This window comes from Drechmeria coniospora, chromosome 01, assembly GCF_001625195.1.
Source record: "Drechmeria coniospora strain ARSEF 6962 chromosome 01, whole genome shotgun sequence".
NCBI lineage: Eukaryota > Fungi > Ascomycota > Sordariomycetes > Hypocreales > Ophiocordycipitaceae > Drechmeria > Drechmeria coniospora.
In genome coordinates, this window is record NC_054389.1 from 753,063 (window position 1) to 770,478 (window position 17,416).

The following is a 17,416-nucleotide window of genomic DNA, read 5'->3' on the forward strand; positions in this document are numbered from 1 at the left end:
AGGCCCCCAAAGAGTTCCTGTCCCAGCCTCCCGGCAAATGGCTCGTGAGGGGACGGCATCGATAAATACCTCGAAAATACAGAGTACGGCCGGCCGCCTTCAAGCTTGGGTTCGCTCGACGGGCTTGGGTTCGCTCGACGAGCTCTGCCTTTTCTCAAGGTCGGTCGGTGAAGCTGCGTCGGCCGAAACCAGGCTCTGAACCAGCAGATCTCCAGAACGAGAATCTGTCGTGCCACCACCCTTCAAGCATCCCGTCAGCTCTGTGCGCCGTGTGGTTGAATAATGCGCTCATACGTTGGTTTTGTGTTCGTTCCTCGTCGCTCCATCATGCCGCGGTGATTGGATACTCTTCCGTCGATGTGAGCAAGCTCATGCAGCGACTCCCACGTTGCCTACTCTCTTCAGCCACGGACGAAGCATATTTTCTCCAACGTCCGTTTCGTACGCTATGCTTTCATCTCTGCGCCTGGTTCGCCTCATGCTGCCCCTTGCCAGCATCGTCTTCTCTCAGCAATCGTCCCATCTTCACGGCCGGTAGCTCCCTGAATTCCAACCTCGCCGGGAGTTCGTTCGGGCACCAATGCAGCATGCCGTATCGTAGCCAATGGCCGTAGGTTCCCGTCACGGCGTCGGCACCCTCGTGTTTCCTCCACAGCGAGCCCAATGTGTCGCCCAAAACTCGGAGGATCAGGCCGTGGGCCAGCTTGAAGCCAAAACTCCTGGTCAGGCACGCCTCGACAATCTCCCGCCCCTGCCTCTGCTCGTCCGTCTCCTCCTCTCCCTCTCGGGGGAGCGGCAGCGACATGAGCTCGAACTGCCTGGGGCCGTTCCAGTCCGTCATCTCGTTGATGAGCTGCGAGCCCGCCATGTAATCGATGGCGAAGATGTGCTCGGCCGCGTACTTGGGGCCGTTCCAGCCGTCTTCGTCGTCGACGAGGCTCATGACCATGGTCATGACCTGACCCTGGATGATGTAGTCCGTCAGCAGGACGCTGACCTCGTCCATGCCGTACCATTTCCCATCCTCCTCGAACGGGGCGCCGGCGCGGATGAGCGGCAGACCCTTGAGCAGCGGGCTCGCGTGCATGCCGTCCGTGCTCGTCTTGCCGCCGTCGGCATCCCACAGTTGGAGGAGCAGCTTGTGGCATCGGGCGAAGAGCGCGTTGTTGCGGCCCGAGGCGAGAAAATAATTCGTCAGGGCGCGGCCGTCGATGCCGCCCATGTTGTAGGTGAGAATCTCAAAGGGCGAGCTTGGGTCTCCGACGGTCGTGCTCCAGACCTTGTCGAGGTCGCCAATCTGCATCATGCCCACGTCGGCGTAGACGCCGCCGTACCGCAGCAGCAGCGGCCACCGCACGAGGTCGGACGTGTGCTGCCGGGCGTGGTCCCCGCCGATTGTGTCGTCGACAAAGGCTCGAGGAAAGGTGTGCCGGTCGTTCACGTCGAGGTAGTTGGCCACGTTCAGGGCCGAATTGGGCTCGCGATCGAGCACCCGCACGGCCCATCCCTGCCTCGAGAATCTTCGGTGCCACGCGCGGACGGTTCGTTGGCAGTAGGGGTGCATGGACCGAAAGCCGCTGTGCCAGAAGAACCAGATGTTCTTTTCCGTCGTCACCGGTCTGGGATGGAGGAGGTCGTCGTCGACTTCAGCTTCGGATCGAAGGTCCAGCTGATCTCGGTCAATGACGTGCACCCCGTGAGGTTTGGGATAATGAGCAGAAGCGTTCATCGTGGTCTGCTGAATCGAAGCCGTCGAGTCTGGGTGCAGGTTCGAACGCTCGTCGGAGGCTGGGCCCTGCACGAGGGCTAGCAAGTGTCCTCAAGCGACCGCCCGTTGTTCGGTTGCTGTCGCCGTGGAACATGCTCGTCAAAATGCTCGGAACCGATCTCTCGTGGTTTTAAATCATTTTGCTTGCGTCGTGTCGTATTTTCGATGCATCCTCTCTCACACCGGTCGACCATTGCCCCGCCTTGAGTCGATATGATTCATACCCTAACGTGCATCAACGGTCTCCATACGGCATAGCTCGTTGGACGTGCATGCTGCCGACATTCCTGCTGTGTATAATACAAGTCTTACATTTCCCAGCAATATCGACACTGACACATGTCTTTGCGCCTTACTTGGTATACGGGTTGGGGCTGAGCCTGGCCGCCAAGGTGCTGCGGAACCATTGGCAGGCGAATGATGGCGACGATGAACGACGGCCCCCAAACTGTCAACGTGGGAGCTCGGTTGCAAAGAGATGATGCTTCTTCTTTCACCCTTATCCGTGAGAATATCAGGCTGCAAATACAACATGCACTTACATTCGCACATATGAGTAGGTCCTTGTCAAGATAGGGTGACCTCCTGACCGTACGCAGACGAACGATGGACATGGTGTGCATGTGCAGCAAGGAGTACGAAGTACAGTGCCAGCGCAGGTGATATACTTACTAGTACTTAGAGTAATACTCCGTAATTACTGCGCGGAGTAAATGTGGATGAACCATCTACTGTATTCTAAAAAGTCAATATTAGTGGACTATCAGTGTACAAGTACGTACTGTATTACTTGAAGGTGTACGGAGTACTCCGTACGGAGAGCCTGTGTTATAGTTGAACCAAGTATTTTCGGTTCGTCTTCTTACAGTACATCAATGTACTCCGTACGCCGCACAGTACTAGGATAGTAGAAGCAAGTACTTACTCCGTCCTTGTACTCCGTACGGTACAGAGGAATTTCTTGGTATCGCTGTACTCCGTATATAGTATACTGGGTATTACGGAGCACAGCACCTAGAACTTACTTACAAATACTACCCAAGTCCTGTTACTGGTACGGGCGGGTGAGCTTGCGGGCTACCCAATCAACCGAAGCCAGCTCAAATAAAACCCCGGCAGACGCTTGCCTCGCCGCACGGCACATCCACCTACACCTACCTGTGCGTGCATGCCGAGGGCAATCATCTCGTCCAAAGCCATCCACTGCTGTCGTCGCCTCCGATATGCGACGGACGAGGGAGCAAGACGATGAAGATGATGACATTCCTCTGCACCGCAAGAAACCATTCGGAGCTGGCCTGAAGCGGAAGCGAGTCGAGTTTGTGCCCGCCACCGATGCTGATTCCGGAATCTCGCCCTCTGGGTCGGCGGCGGCGGACAAAGGACTCGCCATCGGCGATCTCTATGCCAGAGTCGTCCTAGGCAACCGGTCCGCCTCCGGCTCCGGTTCCGTCTCCGGCACTGACGCGCAGGCAGCGACGGCGGGCGTGGAACTGGCGTCTGTTTGCTCCGTCTGCTCGCTCCCGATCACGACATCGATCCGGCAGCATGAAGCATCGCTCGCCCACCAGGTCAGCCTAGCGCACTCACACCCGCCCTCCGGTCTGGATCGAAGCCGTATGGGACTACGGGCGCTCCAGCTGCAAGGCTGGGACCCTGATGCGCGCCGCGGGCTCGGAGCAGAGGGCGATGGATTACGATTCCCCATCAAGGTTGCCGCCAAGGACGACCAGCTCGGCATCGGCGCCGCGTCACAGGCTCCGAACAAGGCCGATGGGAAACAGGACGTGTCGCAAGCACGGAGGCAAATGTCAGCCAAGGAGAGAAAGGCGTTGGCCTTGCAAGAGCGGCAAAAGGCCGACCGACTGCAAGCCGAGATGTACGGCAGCCTCGACGTCGAGAGCATTCTACGGGGGAACGGTGCCGACAATGACATCTAGAATTTTTATACCCCGTCATGCTTGCAGCAACTCATTCATTCACGCCGCCATCGGACCAAGGCAGCCGGCGCTTTGTCCTGCGGTGTTCTTTTCCTCTCCTATTCTGGCTCGATACCACCGCCCCCCTCTTCCCGTCGATGGCCTACAAGATGCACCTTGGTCGCTTGGAAACGCCTCACTGTGCCTTGTGCCCATTTCTCGTCGCCGCAAGTACCCCACGACGAACCACGGGGCAATCGCCAGATCACGGTGATGGTGCCCTTGGTCCTGCGGAACAGCGGACTCGGCTCCCCTACAAATCTCATCGGCGGCTATGGAAGACGCCACTATGCGCTGCCCATGTCCTGAGCCGCAGAGGATGCTGGGCCTGCAGGGAGTGTGAAAAAAAAAAGAGCATGGTTTCGGAGTGTCGAACGCGTAATTCCATAATAACTCTTACAATTCCTTCTTGACCTGCTTGCCCTGCGAGGGCACGTACAGATAACAGGCAGGTCAAAGAACGGATGAGGCTGTGTCGCCAGTTCACGACAACTGATTCAGTGTTGAGACCAGACAAGCCGCATCAAACTATTTGGAATAGTAGTCGACTGGTGTGCGCTTGACAAGGTCGCCTGTAATTATACACCTGCAAGAAGCTTAATAGCTTGTCGGCATGCGGAAAGTCTTCACTTGCGTACGGAGTACTCCGTAATAGATACTACTAGGTATTATTTACTGTAATTACTTACTCCGGACTCTGTACTCCGCATGTTCTCCGTAATTAGTTGTACGTGTATTAATTACCGTAAAGTACATATTAGGCACACACGGAGTACTTACATGCACTGCAAGTACAGTACTTACATGCACCGCAAGTACAGTACTTACATGCACTGCAAGTACAGTACTTACATGCACTGCAATTACAGTACTTACACTAGTACTTGCTAACATAAGTACAACCTATGCCGAGTAATAGTCCTACTGCCCGTCCATGCTTAAGTTGGTGGGTGTGCCGAACTTGCGTAGTCTTGATGTACCTGTACACGTACTTGCGCTGCAGGTACATATTACCTCGCTCAAGTACCGTGCTCTGCAATGTACACACATGTACAGTACACTGCGCAACGCTGCTCGCACGAGTTCATGTGCTGTACAATGAATGGTACGTCCAAGATCATCGCCAGAGAGCTTCTCCGGCTCCACCGGCGCCAAACCGAGCGTCGTCTCGGCTTTGGCCGTTCGTTGATGGTGTCCTCTGCAACGCTATAGTGATGACCCCGCCAAATCTCGCCCAGACGTCATCATCCCGGACCTCACTACCTGCAGCCGCCGCCGCAGCAAGGCTCCATCGTCCATCCTTTCTCTCCATCTTCTCCATCTTCTCCCCATCTTCTCTGTAGAATATCGCAGCTGCTTCCCCCCCTCTCCCCTCGTCGCCCCGCCGCCTGCCCTTGATCGTCGACCGCCCGTCACCCTCGGCTCGCTCGCTCAGCAGGCTCGAAACCGTCTATGATGGGGCTGTCTGTGATCCAAGAGCAGCATGATGGTACGCCGCATCAGCCTCGGTCTCGGTCTCGATCTCGCGTCATGCATTGGCTAACCCCGACGTTCAGTCATCCTCCAGGAGATCAAGAACATCACGCAAGGCGACGTGCGTACCGACCCCCCAGGCTCAGCCTCGCCCGACGACCAGATGGCTAACGAGGGAAGTCGACAGTGGAAATGCTTGGTAATTGATGAGACCTCCCAGAAGATCCTCGACAATGCCGTCAAGGAAGATGATATCCTCAACAACAATATCGCCAGTCCGTTCTGTCCCCGGTGACCCTGCAATTCTGCCGCCGACCGCCCGCTGACTTGCCTTTGCCAGCCATCGAACGCATCGAGGACCGTCGCGAACCCAACCCCGACATGGATGCCATATACCTGCTCACCCCGCAGCCTCACATCGTCGACTGCCTCCTCGCCGACTTTGACCGTCGACGCTACCGCAGGGCCTACTTGCTGTGGACCTCCCTCCTGAACCCCAACCTGCGGAGACGGCTCGACGACTTCCCAGCCATCAGGCAACTGCGCGCAAGCTCCAAGACGCTCTTCATCGATTTTTATCCCCGAGAATCTCACCTCGTCACGTTTCGCGACCCCTGGAGCTTCCCGATGCTCTACCATCCGTCCTGCAACCCATTGGTTCCCAAGCATATGCAAGCCATGGCTCAGCGGGCAAGTCAAACGATGCCCTGCGTCAGATCCGCGGCACTTGCGCTGACCATGGAGCCCATTAGATTGCCGGCATCTGCATAACGCTGGGTGAATACCCCAAAGTCCGATATTACCGGCCCAAGAACGCCTTCCATGAGGCTTGCGTTCTATCATCACACCTCGCGAGGTTCGTGCAGGAGGAGCTGGACGGTTATGCACAGTGGGATCCCAATTTCCCACCACCGTCGAACCGACCGCAGGCCAACCTCATCATCACCGACCGTTCCATGGACCTCATGGCCCCTCTGATCCATGAGTTTTCCTACCAGGCCATGGCACATGACGTCCTTCCCATCAAGGAGGCCGACAAGGTAACCTTCCACACCACCATCAACCAGGGCACGCGAGAGGAGGAGGAAAAGGATATGGAACTTGGCGAAAAGGACAAAATATGGGTGGATAATCGGCATCGGCACATGAAGGACACCATCGACCAACTCATGGGCGACTTTCAAAAGTTCCTTGACCAGAACCCCCACTTTACCGACGAAAACGCCGATGCGACGAATCTGGGCGCCATCAGGGACATGCTGGCGGGCCTCCCGCAGTTTCAGGAGATGAAGGAAGCCTACTCGCTCCATCTCACCATGGCGCAGGAGTGCATGAACAAGTTCCAGCACAACAAGCTGCTCGACATTGCCTCGATCGAGCAGACCCTGTCCACCGGGCTCGACGAAGATTTTAGGAAACCGAAGAACATGCTCGAGTCGACGGTGCGCCTGCTGGACGACGACGCCATCATGCCATCCGATCGTCTGCGTCTCATCATAACATACATTCTCTACCGTGGCGGTGTCATCACGGAGGATATACAGAAGCTGCTGACGCACGCATCCCTGCCACCCCATGACGCAGAGGCGCTGACCAACATGGAGCTCCTCGGCGGCAAAACATCGCACGCCCTGAAGCAGCCGCGACAACCACTGCAGCCGCTGTTTCCCATCGATCCGAAGACGGCCCAGACGAGCGAGGAATACAGCCTCTCTCGGTTCGAACCGGCGCTCAAGTCGATGCTGGAAGCCCTCGTCAAGGGAACCTTGGACCAAGTCGTTTTCCCATACGTGAAGCCCCCGCTGGACCCTAACGAGGACCTGCTGGCTGCACAGGGGGGCTCGCTGCGGGCAGGTCGGCCGAATTGGGCTGCCGCTGGTCGCCGACCGCCGGAAAATCGACAGCGCATCATCGTCTTCATGGCGGGCGGAGCCACCTACAGCGAAAGCCGTGCCTGTTACGAAGTGAGCAGGGAACGGAGCCGAGACATCGTTCTCGCCACTTCACACATGCTCACGCCGCAGCTCTTCGTCCGTCAGGTGGCCGATCTCAGCCGCGACAAGAGACATCTTGACCTTCCCATGGAGCGCCCCAAGCCTCGCGCTCCAGCACACCTCTTTGAGCGCCCCGCGCCACCCCCCGTCCGGCATCCGTCGCCGGGCCACGGCGCGCCTCCGCGAACTGCGGCCGGTGCAGTCCCAGGGGGTCGAACCCTTCCGCCTCCTCCTGGAGGACTTCCCAACCGACCGGCCCCCCCGCCTGGGCCTGCCTTGCCGCCTACGCAGTCGATGGCTTCCATGAACCTCCACTCGGCGCCTCCCACTCTGGTGAAGAAGGATGATGGCAAGAATCACAAGGAGAAGAAGCGCAGGAACTTTCTGGGTATGAAGAAGTAGGGCTCTTTACGCACGACCCGGCATACGCGTTCCTCGTCGCGACAGCTCCAGGTCGCACAAGGCCAAGAAGAGAAGGCGTCATCGGTTCAGGATAGATTGAGCGAGTGAATTGTCTCCACGACTCTGGGGGGCCGAATAACCACACTCCAGCTGCGAGGTTGCACGAGGGAGTTGGCCCTTTTTTTCAAATAGATGATCCAATACGATGATTGAGTAGCGTGGCGTTTATGGACATGTGCTCGCGCGTCTACAAAGTTGTTGACCCGAGATAGTGGGGGACGAAGGCTAAAGGGGGGTCGGCGTCTGGTTACAAGTGTATCGATGCAATGTCCTGTCATGCTGCCAGCAAACTCTACAACATGGCATACATAAGGACAATCACCGCAGGCTAGCCGAATACGCACACACAGCTGGCCTCTTTCATTTATATACCATTCCACTGGCTTTCTGGGAGCAATACATGATCCGCCCAACAACTTCCGAGCGACGTAGAAGTCAGGGGCGGCTATGTGAAAGTCAAAGCTCGTTGAGACGGCACTGGCGCCGTGCTGGCACACCGGGACAAAGCGAATGTCTGGCGCTCCGATTCCACCTTCCACGCCCAACTGCTGCTGTCGTCTACCCGCAGCATGGCTGTTCTAGAATATGGTGAATCTAGAGCCCCGACTCCTCTAAGGCCGGCCATAGCTTGCTCCACGGTTACCGGGGGGAGGCATGCCACGTGCTTCAAAGGGTGGTCCGGTGAAGCCGTGCGAGTCTGGGCCGGGAGGCCCATTAAACCCAGCTAGGCCCGGGGGCATGAAGCCTTGCGGTGGCGGGCCAGCGAAGAAGCCCGGTGGTGGCAGCGGCATGTTGCGAGGCGGCATCCCGCTCATGGCTTCCGGCGGAGGAGGCATGGCCCCGGGAGGAAAGTTGGGAGGAAACATGTGCGGCACGGGCATGCTGCGACCCAGCCCGGCGGCCAATCCAGGTGGCGGACCCATCGGCGGGCGCTGCTGAGGCGGCGGCATCTGCCCTCTTGCCATCCATTCGGGAGGCATCTGGTCCAAACCAGGTGGAGGCATAGGCCGCTGCAAGATCTGAGGAGTTTGGCCCTGTCGCTGATCCGGGTCCGCATGGAAGGATTCGTCCATGAGAAATCCGGGTGGCGGCTGAGGTCGTCCCTGGCGCGGGGCTTGACGGTTCTCCCTGCCTGGAAACTCGGGCTCGCGTTCGCCGTAGGGAGCCATGGGCGGCGGCGGCTTCTGGGGCTGCTGCGCCTGCTGCAGGCGTGCCTGCAGGTCCGAATGCTGCAGGTCGGAGGCAGGTCTCATGAGGTTCATGAGGAACTCGGTGTTGCTGGTGTTTCGAACCGTGTTCGGATCGACCCGCATCGACCCCTGGCTACTAACCCGGTTGTGATGGCCAACGAGGTCTTGCAGCAGCTGGTCGGGGCGGGTGCCCTGGGGTTGCGGCTGAGGAGTAAGGATATCTCGGGGTTGCTGAGCTGGAGGGTGGTTGGCCGGAGGACCATCGCGTCGCTCGGCGCCAAACTGCTGGGGAGGCTCCGCCTGTCCGGCCTGCTTCCCCATCTCCATAGGGTTGCGCTGTGGGGGAGCAGAAAAGGGAGGCGCCTCTGGCGGTGTGGCGGCCAGGCTCTGCTTCTGCAACTTGGCAAGGAGCTGCTGGAAGGCTTGGCGTTCCTCCTCGGGCGCGCCAGCGGTCCCCGGCGGCTGACCTGCTCCGGCCATTGCGGAGAGCAGGCTGGCAGGCGGTCCGGCGAGAGGCGTGGCGGCCTCGGTCCTTGACCGGCCATCGGGCTGGGGCTGGGCAAAGAAGGAAGTGAAGCGCGAGGACTTGCCGGCCGCCTTCGCTTTGCTGCTCGCGTCCGTCTGCTCGGGCGGACTCGTGACTTCCATGTTCGGGGTGGAACCAAAGGCCATGAAGAACTTGTCAGGTGCGTCGGCGGCGGACGAGGATGCTGCTTGAGGCTTCGAAGGGTCGACGGCGGCCTCGGTTGGGGCGGGAGGACCCCTTGCGGCAGGAGAATTACCGCTCTTAGCGGCCTTCATCTGCTCCATCCATTTCTGGAAGTCTTGCTGCGTGTGGGCTTCCCGCTGGTCCACCTGAGGCTCGTCGAGCCACTCGGGCTCACGCTCGACCCTCTGATCTCGGTCACGGCCCCAGCGTCTGTCGGTGGTCCTGCCGGCGGGACGGTCGTCCGAGGCGTCGGCGTCACGATCACGATCGCGCCAGCTTTTTGTTCGGTCGCGGTCACGCTTCTCCGTCGCGGCGGGAGCTTCCTTGGCATCATTGCCTGATCGCCAGGTGTCGAGCTTGTTTCTCGTCGTTCCATTGCGTGGGCGGCTGTCGGAATCGGCACCATCCTTGTCTCGATTGCCACCGTCCAAGGTTCTCGTTTGACGATCTCGCGTCGCGTCTCTATCGTCCCGATCCTTCTGGGAGCGTCTGTCATCCCGGAAGTTGCCGCCCATCTTGCCGTGAAAGCGCTCGGCGCCATCGGTACCGAAACTCTTGCGAGGCTTCACGGTGCTCCAGCCATCGCTGTCCTGGTCAGCATCGCCGCGGCGGATCGGCGTCCGTCCGTCACGCAGTCGATCGGCATCAACTTCACCGCTTCGGACTCGAAGACCAGCCCGACCCTGTCCGTCGGATTCCTTGCCACCCTTATCATTGTCCGAGGACTTTATGCCTCGCGCGGAGGCAAACGCGGTGCGGGGTGGGCCAAAGACAATTTCATCGGGGTCTTGAGGGGGTCGGTTAGCACGGCACGTCAAGCTACAGGTGGGAGTTGGCCGCAGGGTGGCACGTACTACCGGTGTTGCGCGATACCTGGCGATCGACGGCGGAGCGTCGGTTGCCTTGGTCGAGAAGCGAGACGTCATTCGTACGGGACCTGTCATTTGTCGTTCTGTTTTGAGCACGGAGCTGTTCAAGCGGTGCACTGCGGCATGAATCGTTAGCCAACCGTGGCGGCTGGGCGAAAGGTGCGAGGCGACCCGACTCACCCCATCCACTCGTCCGTCGGGGGCAAGTTATCTGGTCGGGTGCATAGTGGCGAATCCCGCAGGTGCAGCAGAAAATCTGCTGAGTATCGAAAGGCCATATCAGGGCGGTGAGGCTGTGATGCCCATCGGTAAACGTGGCCCGTCACAACAGCAGAAGGTGTCGGAAAGGATGATGTGTGGTGACGGACGTTTAGGTAATACTTGGTTGCTTGTTAGGCTGCCAGCTGCAGGAAGGGCTGTGGCCTGGCTGCGGCCGCAAAGTAAGTGGGTTCGGAATCGGAAAAATGTGCCGGGAAGCACTCGCGACGAAGGTGCCTCTGTCGAATTTCCGGCGGACGCTTGACACGCCCTACGAGCCCTGTACGGCCTACTGTAATTCTCCGCAGGGCAGCCTTCATTAGCGTGCTCCAAGCCTGCAACATCGCAGGTCACATCATTGAGGGGCTAGCGGCCAGCAAGACATACTGTAGGAAGCAGGAATCCATAGGAGGATGCATCCATCTTTCCACCGCTGCAGTCACCAACCCTACGTACGCAAGTTCTGGTTCGCAAGTTCTGGTTCGCAAGTTCTCTCGCCTTCTTTCTTCGTACTGATCATCGCCAAGAAAGGCTATTAGGGTATGACGGCTACTTTACTTGCGCAGATGCACGAACAAGTGGAATATGCCAAGTCGAGGACGATCCCCGCTGCACTGCAATTGCTGCACACACCTCCTAGGTGGCCAGTTGCTCATGCCTCCGTAGTACTCATGTGCCTGTTCCTAGCAATGCGAATGCTCCCTGTCGTTCTCCTTGGACGTGCATGTGTTTGGAATCATTTGGTGATTTGTAGCTTTTTCGGCAACAGTGTTGGCGAACCTTATCCTTACGTGTCCCTACGAGGCAAGGCAGCCGCTGCGGCCGTCATGTCACATGCCATACCGGAAAGGGCCTCTCACACGGTTTGCCATTGCTACTTATCTGGTGTGGGCGACGAAGAAGGGTACGACTAGAAATAGCAAGTGCGGGATGAACGAGACTGGTCCCCAACGAATCTGACTGCTGGCGACTCGGGAATTGCCATCGGGAATTGCCACGAGCCAACGCATGCGCCTCGATCTTGGCTTCCTTACTTTGGTCCCAGAGCGGCAGCGACGGCGGCTACCTCCTCGTCCAGAGGTAGGATGTGCGGCAGCGGTCCGACGGTGGCGATGGACAGCGGGTTGATCTGCGTATGGCTTCGCATGTAGTGAAACTTGATGTGCTCGAACTGCGTCGTCGCCTTGAACGCGCCGCTCTCGTGCTTCCAGTACAGATTGCGCATCCAGCGGTGCAGTTGCGGGTAGCCCGAACGGATGTCCCGGATGTTGCACTTGAAGTGCTGCACGTAGACGGGGTCGAAGCGCACGAGCGTCACGTACCTGGAGGGCGCAATTCATTCATCAGCGGAAAGGCAGCCGACGGTCGGGGTCGCGGTCAACTTACAGCCGGATGTCGGCCTCGGTCAGGTTCTTTCCAAAGTAGTAGGGACCATCTTTCTGCCTGCCCAGGTGCTTCTCCGCCTTGTCGAGCGCCTCGAACAGGGCGATGACGTTGCGCTCGTACGCCTCGGCCGTCGTCGCGAAGCCGGACTTGTAGACGCCGTTGTTGATGAGGTCGTACGTCCACGTGTTCGTCTCGTCGATTTCCGCTCGCAAGTTCTCCGGATACAGGACAACCTTGCGGAACTTTTCGTCGATCAAGTCGTCGAACTGGAGCCGCCGCGTCAGCCAAACGAAAATGCCGCGGAATGGTCGAGGCGTCTGCCTCGGCTCACCTCCGTCGAGAGCATGCGCAAGATTTCGCTGCTCTCGTTGTTCACGATCGTCTTCGTCTTCTTGTCGTACAAGACTGGGACGGTGAAGCGGCCCTCGTAATCCTTGCTGGATTCAAAGTACACCTGTCGGAGGTGGGTGAACGTGGCGTGCCCCTCCATGGGATCGGGCACTACGTTGTCGCCCGGCAACTTCTCATCCTTGGTCACGAAGCGCCATCCGCCTTCGGCGAGATGCCAGTGCACGACGGAAAAGGAGATGAATTCATCAAGGCCCTTGAGCTTCCTCGTAATCAGGGTGCGGTGAGCCTGCGCGGGAGACGGGTGCGATGGTTAGCGAGCGCAGCTCGAGGCCGGGACGCACAGAATTCCTCGAGGCAGAAGACGTACCCATGGGCATGCATAGCTCACGTAGAGGTGATAACGCCCCTTCTCGGGTGGGTACTTGGCACCACTCTCGCGAGAGATCGAGTCGCGGAACGAGCTGACCTGTCGCTTGTACTCTCCCGTCTTGTCGCCGGGCTTGACCCAGTCGGTGAGTTTGCCGCTAGTCGACTGCGAACTGTCAGCCATCATGGCCTTTGCGGCAGGTATTCGACTCATCCGTAAACTCACCATTCTGCTCGGATTTGCTTGCGATTGTTGTCTTTGGGTTGGTTGACGGCCGAGGGCTGCTTGACGGCTGAGGGTTGCTTGACCAGCTGTCGTCGTCGAGGGTATGGAACGTGTAAGTGGATGATGGAACTTGGTGCGGGTGAGTACGAATGGTACTCCTCGCAATCGCAGAGAATTCATTGACAAGCTCACCGTAGGTTATCTCGCTATCCCAGCCCAGCACTGTAGATGTAAGTACGCAAGAAAATAGAGCTTGGCCCGAGAGAGCCGTATCGTTGGGGCCCTGAGCAGCTTAGTAGCCTGCGTTCACCTTCGGAGCGGTGCGGGGAAGGCAATCGAGCATCATGGTAACGACGGCTTGGTAATGATGACGTAATCTGTGCCGCCCGCTGCAACCGGCTGCAATCGGGGCCCAGTCCAGCCACCAACGTGAGCAAGGCGGGGGAGCGTTGCACTGGAACGTCGCGTTGCCGGGTGGTTCGGGAACACGCCGTATTCTCGTAATTAATTAATACGGTGTAATATTGTAATATTCGTCGAGAGAACAAGCCTACCCGAGTTTGAGTGTTAGTGCAGCAATACCGCAATACTAGGACGCCCAGCAAGCACCTGGGCTGTGCTTCGGTGAACCGCTGCCACCTGCATAGTCTAGTGGATGGGTGACGACTGAGTGGTCGAGCGAGTTTCTTCCTGCGTACGGCATTCGTTCCATGAGACGCAGCCTGGCAAACAACTCGTCTTTGCGCCGGACGCACGGGTTCGCTCGCTCGCTAGTTTGATCTTGACTGGTTTGATTCTCGCTTGTCCGACTTCGAGCATGAGCCGCTGCCTCAAATCGATACGTTCTCCGTATGGCGCTGTGTGCCCGTCTTGAGACCTTTGTGGATTCAATCTCGTGACGAGCGTGTTCCCCCATGCAAGCCTACACTCGACAGTCGACATTACATCTACCGCTATCAGGATGGAATGTACGATATTTTCCCCCTTCTATGCATCGGCTCCAGAAACACCCATACCTGCCATTCCACTCACTGAACTCGAACCTTGATGTAAGGCACCTCGACATCTTCCTCGGCCATGTCGTCGGCGACAATCTCGAAGATGACCTCCTTCTGGTGCGGGGGAATTGGCGTCTTCGAGATCGACTCCACCAGTTCGCTGAGCTTCATCGGATACCGGTCCTTGAGCTTCGCCGGGGGGAAGAAGCTCGCGTACAAGAGACTGACGCCCGAGCTCAGCATGTTGATGCTCAAACCCTTCTCTTGGAACTGGTCAATCAACTCCCGCAGCGTGATGTTGTCCACCTCGAATCGGTCCCAGATCTTGTCCAGAGACACCTTGCCGTCGGGGCCTTGGTACTCCACCTTCGGGCTCGCGATGGGTTCGCTGAAGCCAAAGAAAGGCAGGGCGAGGTTGATGAAGCCGTTCTTGTACTGTTCGAGGTCCGTCTTGCCGTCGACGACCTTGTAGAGCTCCAAGACGACCAGGCCGGTGACGAGTGCCGTCGTCGTGGCAATCGCGGGGATGATCTTGCCGGCAATGAACTTGGTCTTGTGCCGGTCGGCCTGCTCAATCTTGTAGTTCTCGGCACGCAAATTGCTGCAGGCGGTAATGAAGTCGATGTGGTGGTTCGTGTCGTCGTCCTTCTCAAACTCAACAGCCTGAAGCTGGAAGCCCGACAGCGTGTTCGCGGCCGGTATGCTATCAATGATCTTGTCCAGCTCCGCGCTGTCGTCGAAATTCGTCTCGGCGTTCGGATCCTGTCCGGTTAGCCTTGCATTCACTCATGCACGGATGGATTCGCAGGCATGCCAACGTACCGGCTCCTTGTCATCCGCCTGAATCTTGACGTTGGCGTCGGGCGCGAAGTCGGGGACGATGACGTTGTCCAGCTCGCGCAAGTAAAGGCTCCTGTCCGTGCCGGGGGACTTGATGTTGAAGTTGAAAGCGTGCAAGTTGGCGGCGGCGACGACGAACCCAAAGTGAGTCGCGTTGTTTGGGTCGAACTTGAGAGCGTCGGGGGCGCGCTTGGGGCCGGACCAGAACGGGGCGCCGCTCGAGGTTGTCGAGTCCTTGGGGAAGTTGTACAGAAGCTGCTGGATCTTGTTCGAAAATTCCGTCTCGAACAAGGCGCGGGCCCATGCGATGCAGTCCTCGAACGTGCGAGGTCGCTCCGTGGTGAGGAAATTTCGAATCATCTCCAGCGTCTCCTTCTGGTTCCCGCCCTGCTTCATCGTCGCCTCGAGGAAGTTGGGCTGCGTCAGGTACAGATTCACCGTCTGCGGCGTCTTGACGAACAACTTCTCGAACATGTACTCCTTGGACCATGCTATGGTGTGCTCGATGCGGTTGGGGAAGCTCCGGACGGTGCACATGGGGAATTCCTTCTCGGGGGGGTCCTGCGAAGACGAGTACGACTCGGTCAGGTGTGGCAGGACGACTTGGGTGTTGCCCTTGGTGCCGAGCGTGCCGCTCTCGAGCAGGGGTTTCCGGAAGAAGACGCATCGGCGGTCGACGTATGTCCTCGCTTCGACATTGTCCAGCGCATTGGTGACGCCGTCGAGACCTTCCCAAAATTCTTCATTGAAGACGTGCTCCGTGTCGGCGCTCACTCGGTCCTTCAGCGTCTCGATGTGGCCCTGGAGCTCGGGGTTCATGCGCTGCACCGCCCGAGCAGCACAGTCGCTCTTCATGTTGCCGACGTCGGCGGCGCGGAACAAGAATTGGCGGTTCAGGTTGCTCTTCTCGATCGAGTCCATGTCCGTGACGATAATCTTGCCCTTCGGGCCCGTTCCCAGCCCCATCATGGCCCAGTTCTTGAGCATTTCGCATCCGATGGCGCCGGCGCCGACGAGGAATTGCTTCAGATTGGCAATCTTCTCTTGAAACTCGGTGCCGAAAACGGCAATCTGGCCGTCGTATCGGCTTCCGATGGGCTTGCAGAGCTCGGGAGAGCGCTTGGTGCTGGTGGGAAGCGATTCGAGCGAATCAAAGTACATCCACTGCTGAACGGGCTGAAACTTGCCGGAGACGGCCTTGAGGACCTCCTGCGCGGTGATGCCACCGAAGAAGGCGGCCATGGGGCTCAGATCACCCATGGCTTGGTAGCTGAGCTCCTTGATCAGCTTTTCGTCGAGGTCCATTTCAAGCTTCTCCTGCTCGGCAAACTTCTTGGCCGCGCCCAAGACGACGGCAGCGTCATCTTCGTCCATCGGCTTCGGCAGACGGCCGTTGGACTCCTCGAAGGCCTCGAGGGCCTGGAAGCCGAGGTGCAGCTGCTGGGGTCGGTCAAACTTGGCAAAGTCGGATATGGCGAACTCGGGCTCCTTCAGAGCGGCGGTGAAGTTCTTGAAGTCGATCTGCTTGGGCATCTTGACCTGCTGGTACATGCCGCCACGCCGGTACTGGCCGAGGCTGGAGACGTCTCCGATGGAAAACGTGTAGGGACCCTTGACGGAAACCTTTCGAGGCTCGCAGCCGTTCAAGGCCTCCATTCCCTCGACCTCGGAGAAGGTGACGTAGTCGCCGTCCTCCAGGCCATGCCTCGTCTCGTCGAGCGCAGAGACCAGGCCCTCCTCGTCGATTCCGGCAATGATGCCGCTCAACGGCGACTCGCCCGTGGGATCGATGACGGTAAACTTTTTGCCAAAGTCGCAGAACAGGGAGCCGAAGAGGCCAAAGGTGCTGGCGACGACAACAAAGATGCCCTTGGCGTGGCAGTAATCGGCGATGACTTTCTGGGAGGATATCGGGACGTTGGTCAGAACGACGACCTGGTACTTTTCGAACTGCTCTGGATTGCTTCCAAGCCTTGGTACGATTAGCATTTGGCAGGCGCTCGCAGGAAACGGCAAGAAACACGCGAGAAACATACCCTGGTGATTGGTGAACGTTCACGGGCGTGTAGGCGTTGAGTTCGGCGACGCGCGGGGCCGTCACTTCGTCTCGAGGCTTGCCGACGTCCGAGGGGGAAAGGAAGAATTGGGAGGAAAGGTCGGCAATCCGAGCGGGGGCCGGATCGTAGAGGGTCAGGCTCTTGACGCCTGCGAGAGCAATGTTCTTGGCAACCTCGACGCCCAAGCCTTTGAGTCCAACGATGAGGACGTTGGAGGCGCCCATGCGTCTCATGGCTTCGTGGCCCAAGACGTAGAGCTGTCGACTGTAGAGAGACTCATCGATGTCGGTGTTGCCTACGACGGAATCGTCGACCTGCATCCGGGTCGTGAGGTCGACCTCGGGAAGCTTTTTGCCCTGCGGAGGGGCGTCAGTATGGTCCAGAAAAAGGCTTCCGGGCATCGTACGCACCGCCATGGTCCGTTTACTGTTCGGCCGCGAGGCTCCGTCGGAGAGCTTTCGCTTCCCCTGCGTTCCGGTCTCTGCTGGGG

The 17,416-nt window shown here is 58.4% G+C and overlaps 5 protein-coding genes across 5 annotated transcripts; 2 read left to right on the forward strand and 3 right to left on the reverse strand.

The window, feature by feature from the left end:
• Positions 1 to 454: 454 nt before the first annotated feature.
• DCS_00193 (uncharacterized protein) lies at positions 455 to 2,382 on the reverse strand (the record flags this gene model as incomplete). Its single annotated transcript, XM_040797535.1, has 2 exons — positions 455 to 1,795; positions 2,311 to 2,382. The coding sequence occupies 2 exons, from the start codon at positions 2,380 to 2,382 to the stop codon at positions 455 to 457; spliced, it is 1,413 nt and encodes a 470-aa protein (XP_040658418.1).
• A 609-nt stretch (positions 2,383 to 2,991) lies between these two features.
• On the forward strand, positions 2,992 to 3,708 carry DCS_00194 (G-patch domain protein; the record flags this gene model as incomplete). The annotated part of the gene is made up of 1 exon (XM_040797536.1): positions 2,992 to 3,708. The coding sequence occupies one exon, from the start codon at positions 2,992 to 2,994 to the stop codon at positions 3,706 to 3,708; it is 717 nt and encodes a 238-aa protein (XP_040658419.1).
• Positions 3,709 to 5,202: 1,494 nt separating this feature from the next.
• On the forward strand, positions 5,203 to 7,616 carry DCS_00195 (uncharacterized protein; the record flags this gene model as incomplete). Its single annotated transcript, XM_040797537.1, has 4 exons — positions 5,203 to 5,236; positions 5,304 to 5,495; positions 5,561 to 5,931; positions 5,973 to 7,616. The coding sequence occupies 4 exons, from the start codon at positions 5,203 to 5,205 to the stop codon at positions 7,614 to 7,616; spliced, it is 2,241 nt and encodes a 746-aa protein (XP_040658420.1).
• A 671-nt stretch (positions 7,617 to 8,287) lies between these two features.
• Positions 8,288 to 13,034, reverse strand: DCS_00196 (uncharacterized protein; the record flags this gene model as incomplete). The annotated part of the gene is made up of 9 exons (XM_040797538.1): positions 8,288 to 10,362; positions 10,430 to 10,560; positions 10,625 to 10,824; positions 11,090 to 11,150; positions 11,737 to 12,024; positions 12,089 to 12,354; positions 12,420 to 12,725; positions 12,807 to 12,971; positions 13,032 to 13,034. The coding sequence occupies 9 exons, from the start codon at positions 13,032 to 13,034 to the stop codon at positions 8,288 to 8,290; spliced, it is 3,495 nt and encodes a 1,164-aa protein (XP_040658421.1).
• Positions 13,035 to 14,059: 1,025 nt separating this feature from the next.
• Positions 14,060 to 17,342, reverse strand: DCS_00197 (uncharacterized protein; the record flags this gene model as incomplete). Its single annotated transcript, XM_040797539.1, has 4 exons — positions 14,060 to 14,776; positions 14,852 to 16,841; positions 16,906 to 17,282; positions 17,337 to 17,342. The coding sequence occupies 4 exons, from the start codon at positions 17,340 to 17,342 to the stop codon at positions 14,060 to 14,062; spliced, it is 3,090 nt and encodes a 1,029-aa protein (XP_040658422.1).
• Positions 17,343 to 17,416: the final 74 nt, after the last annotated feature.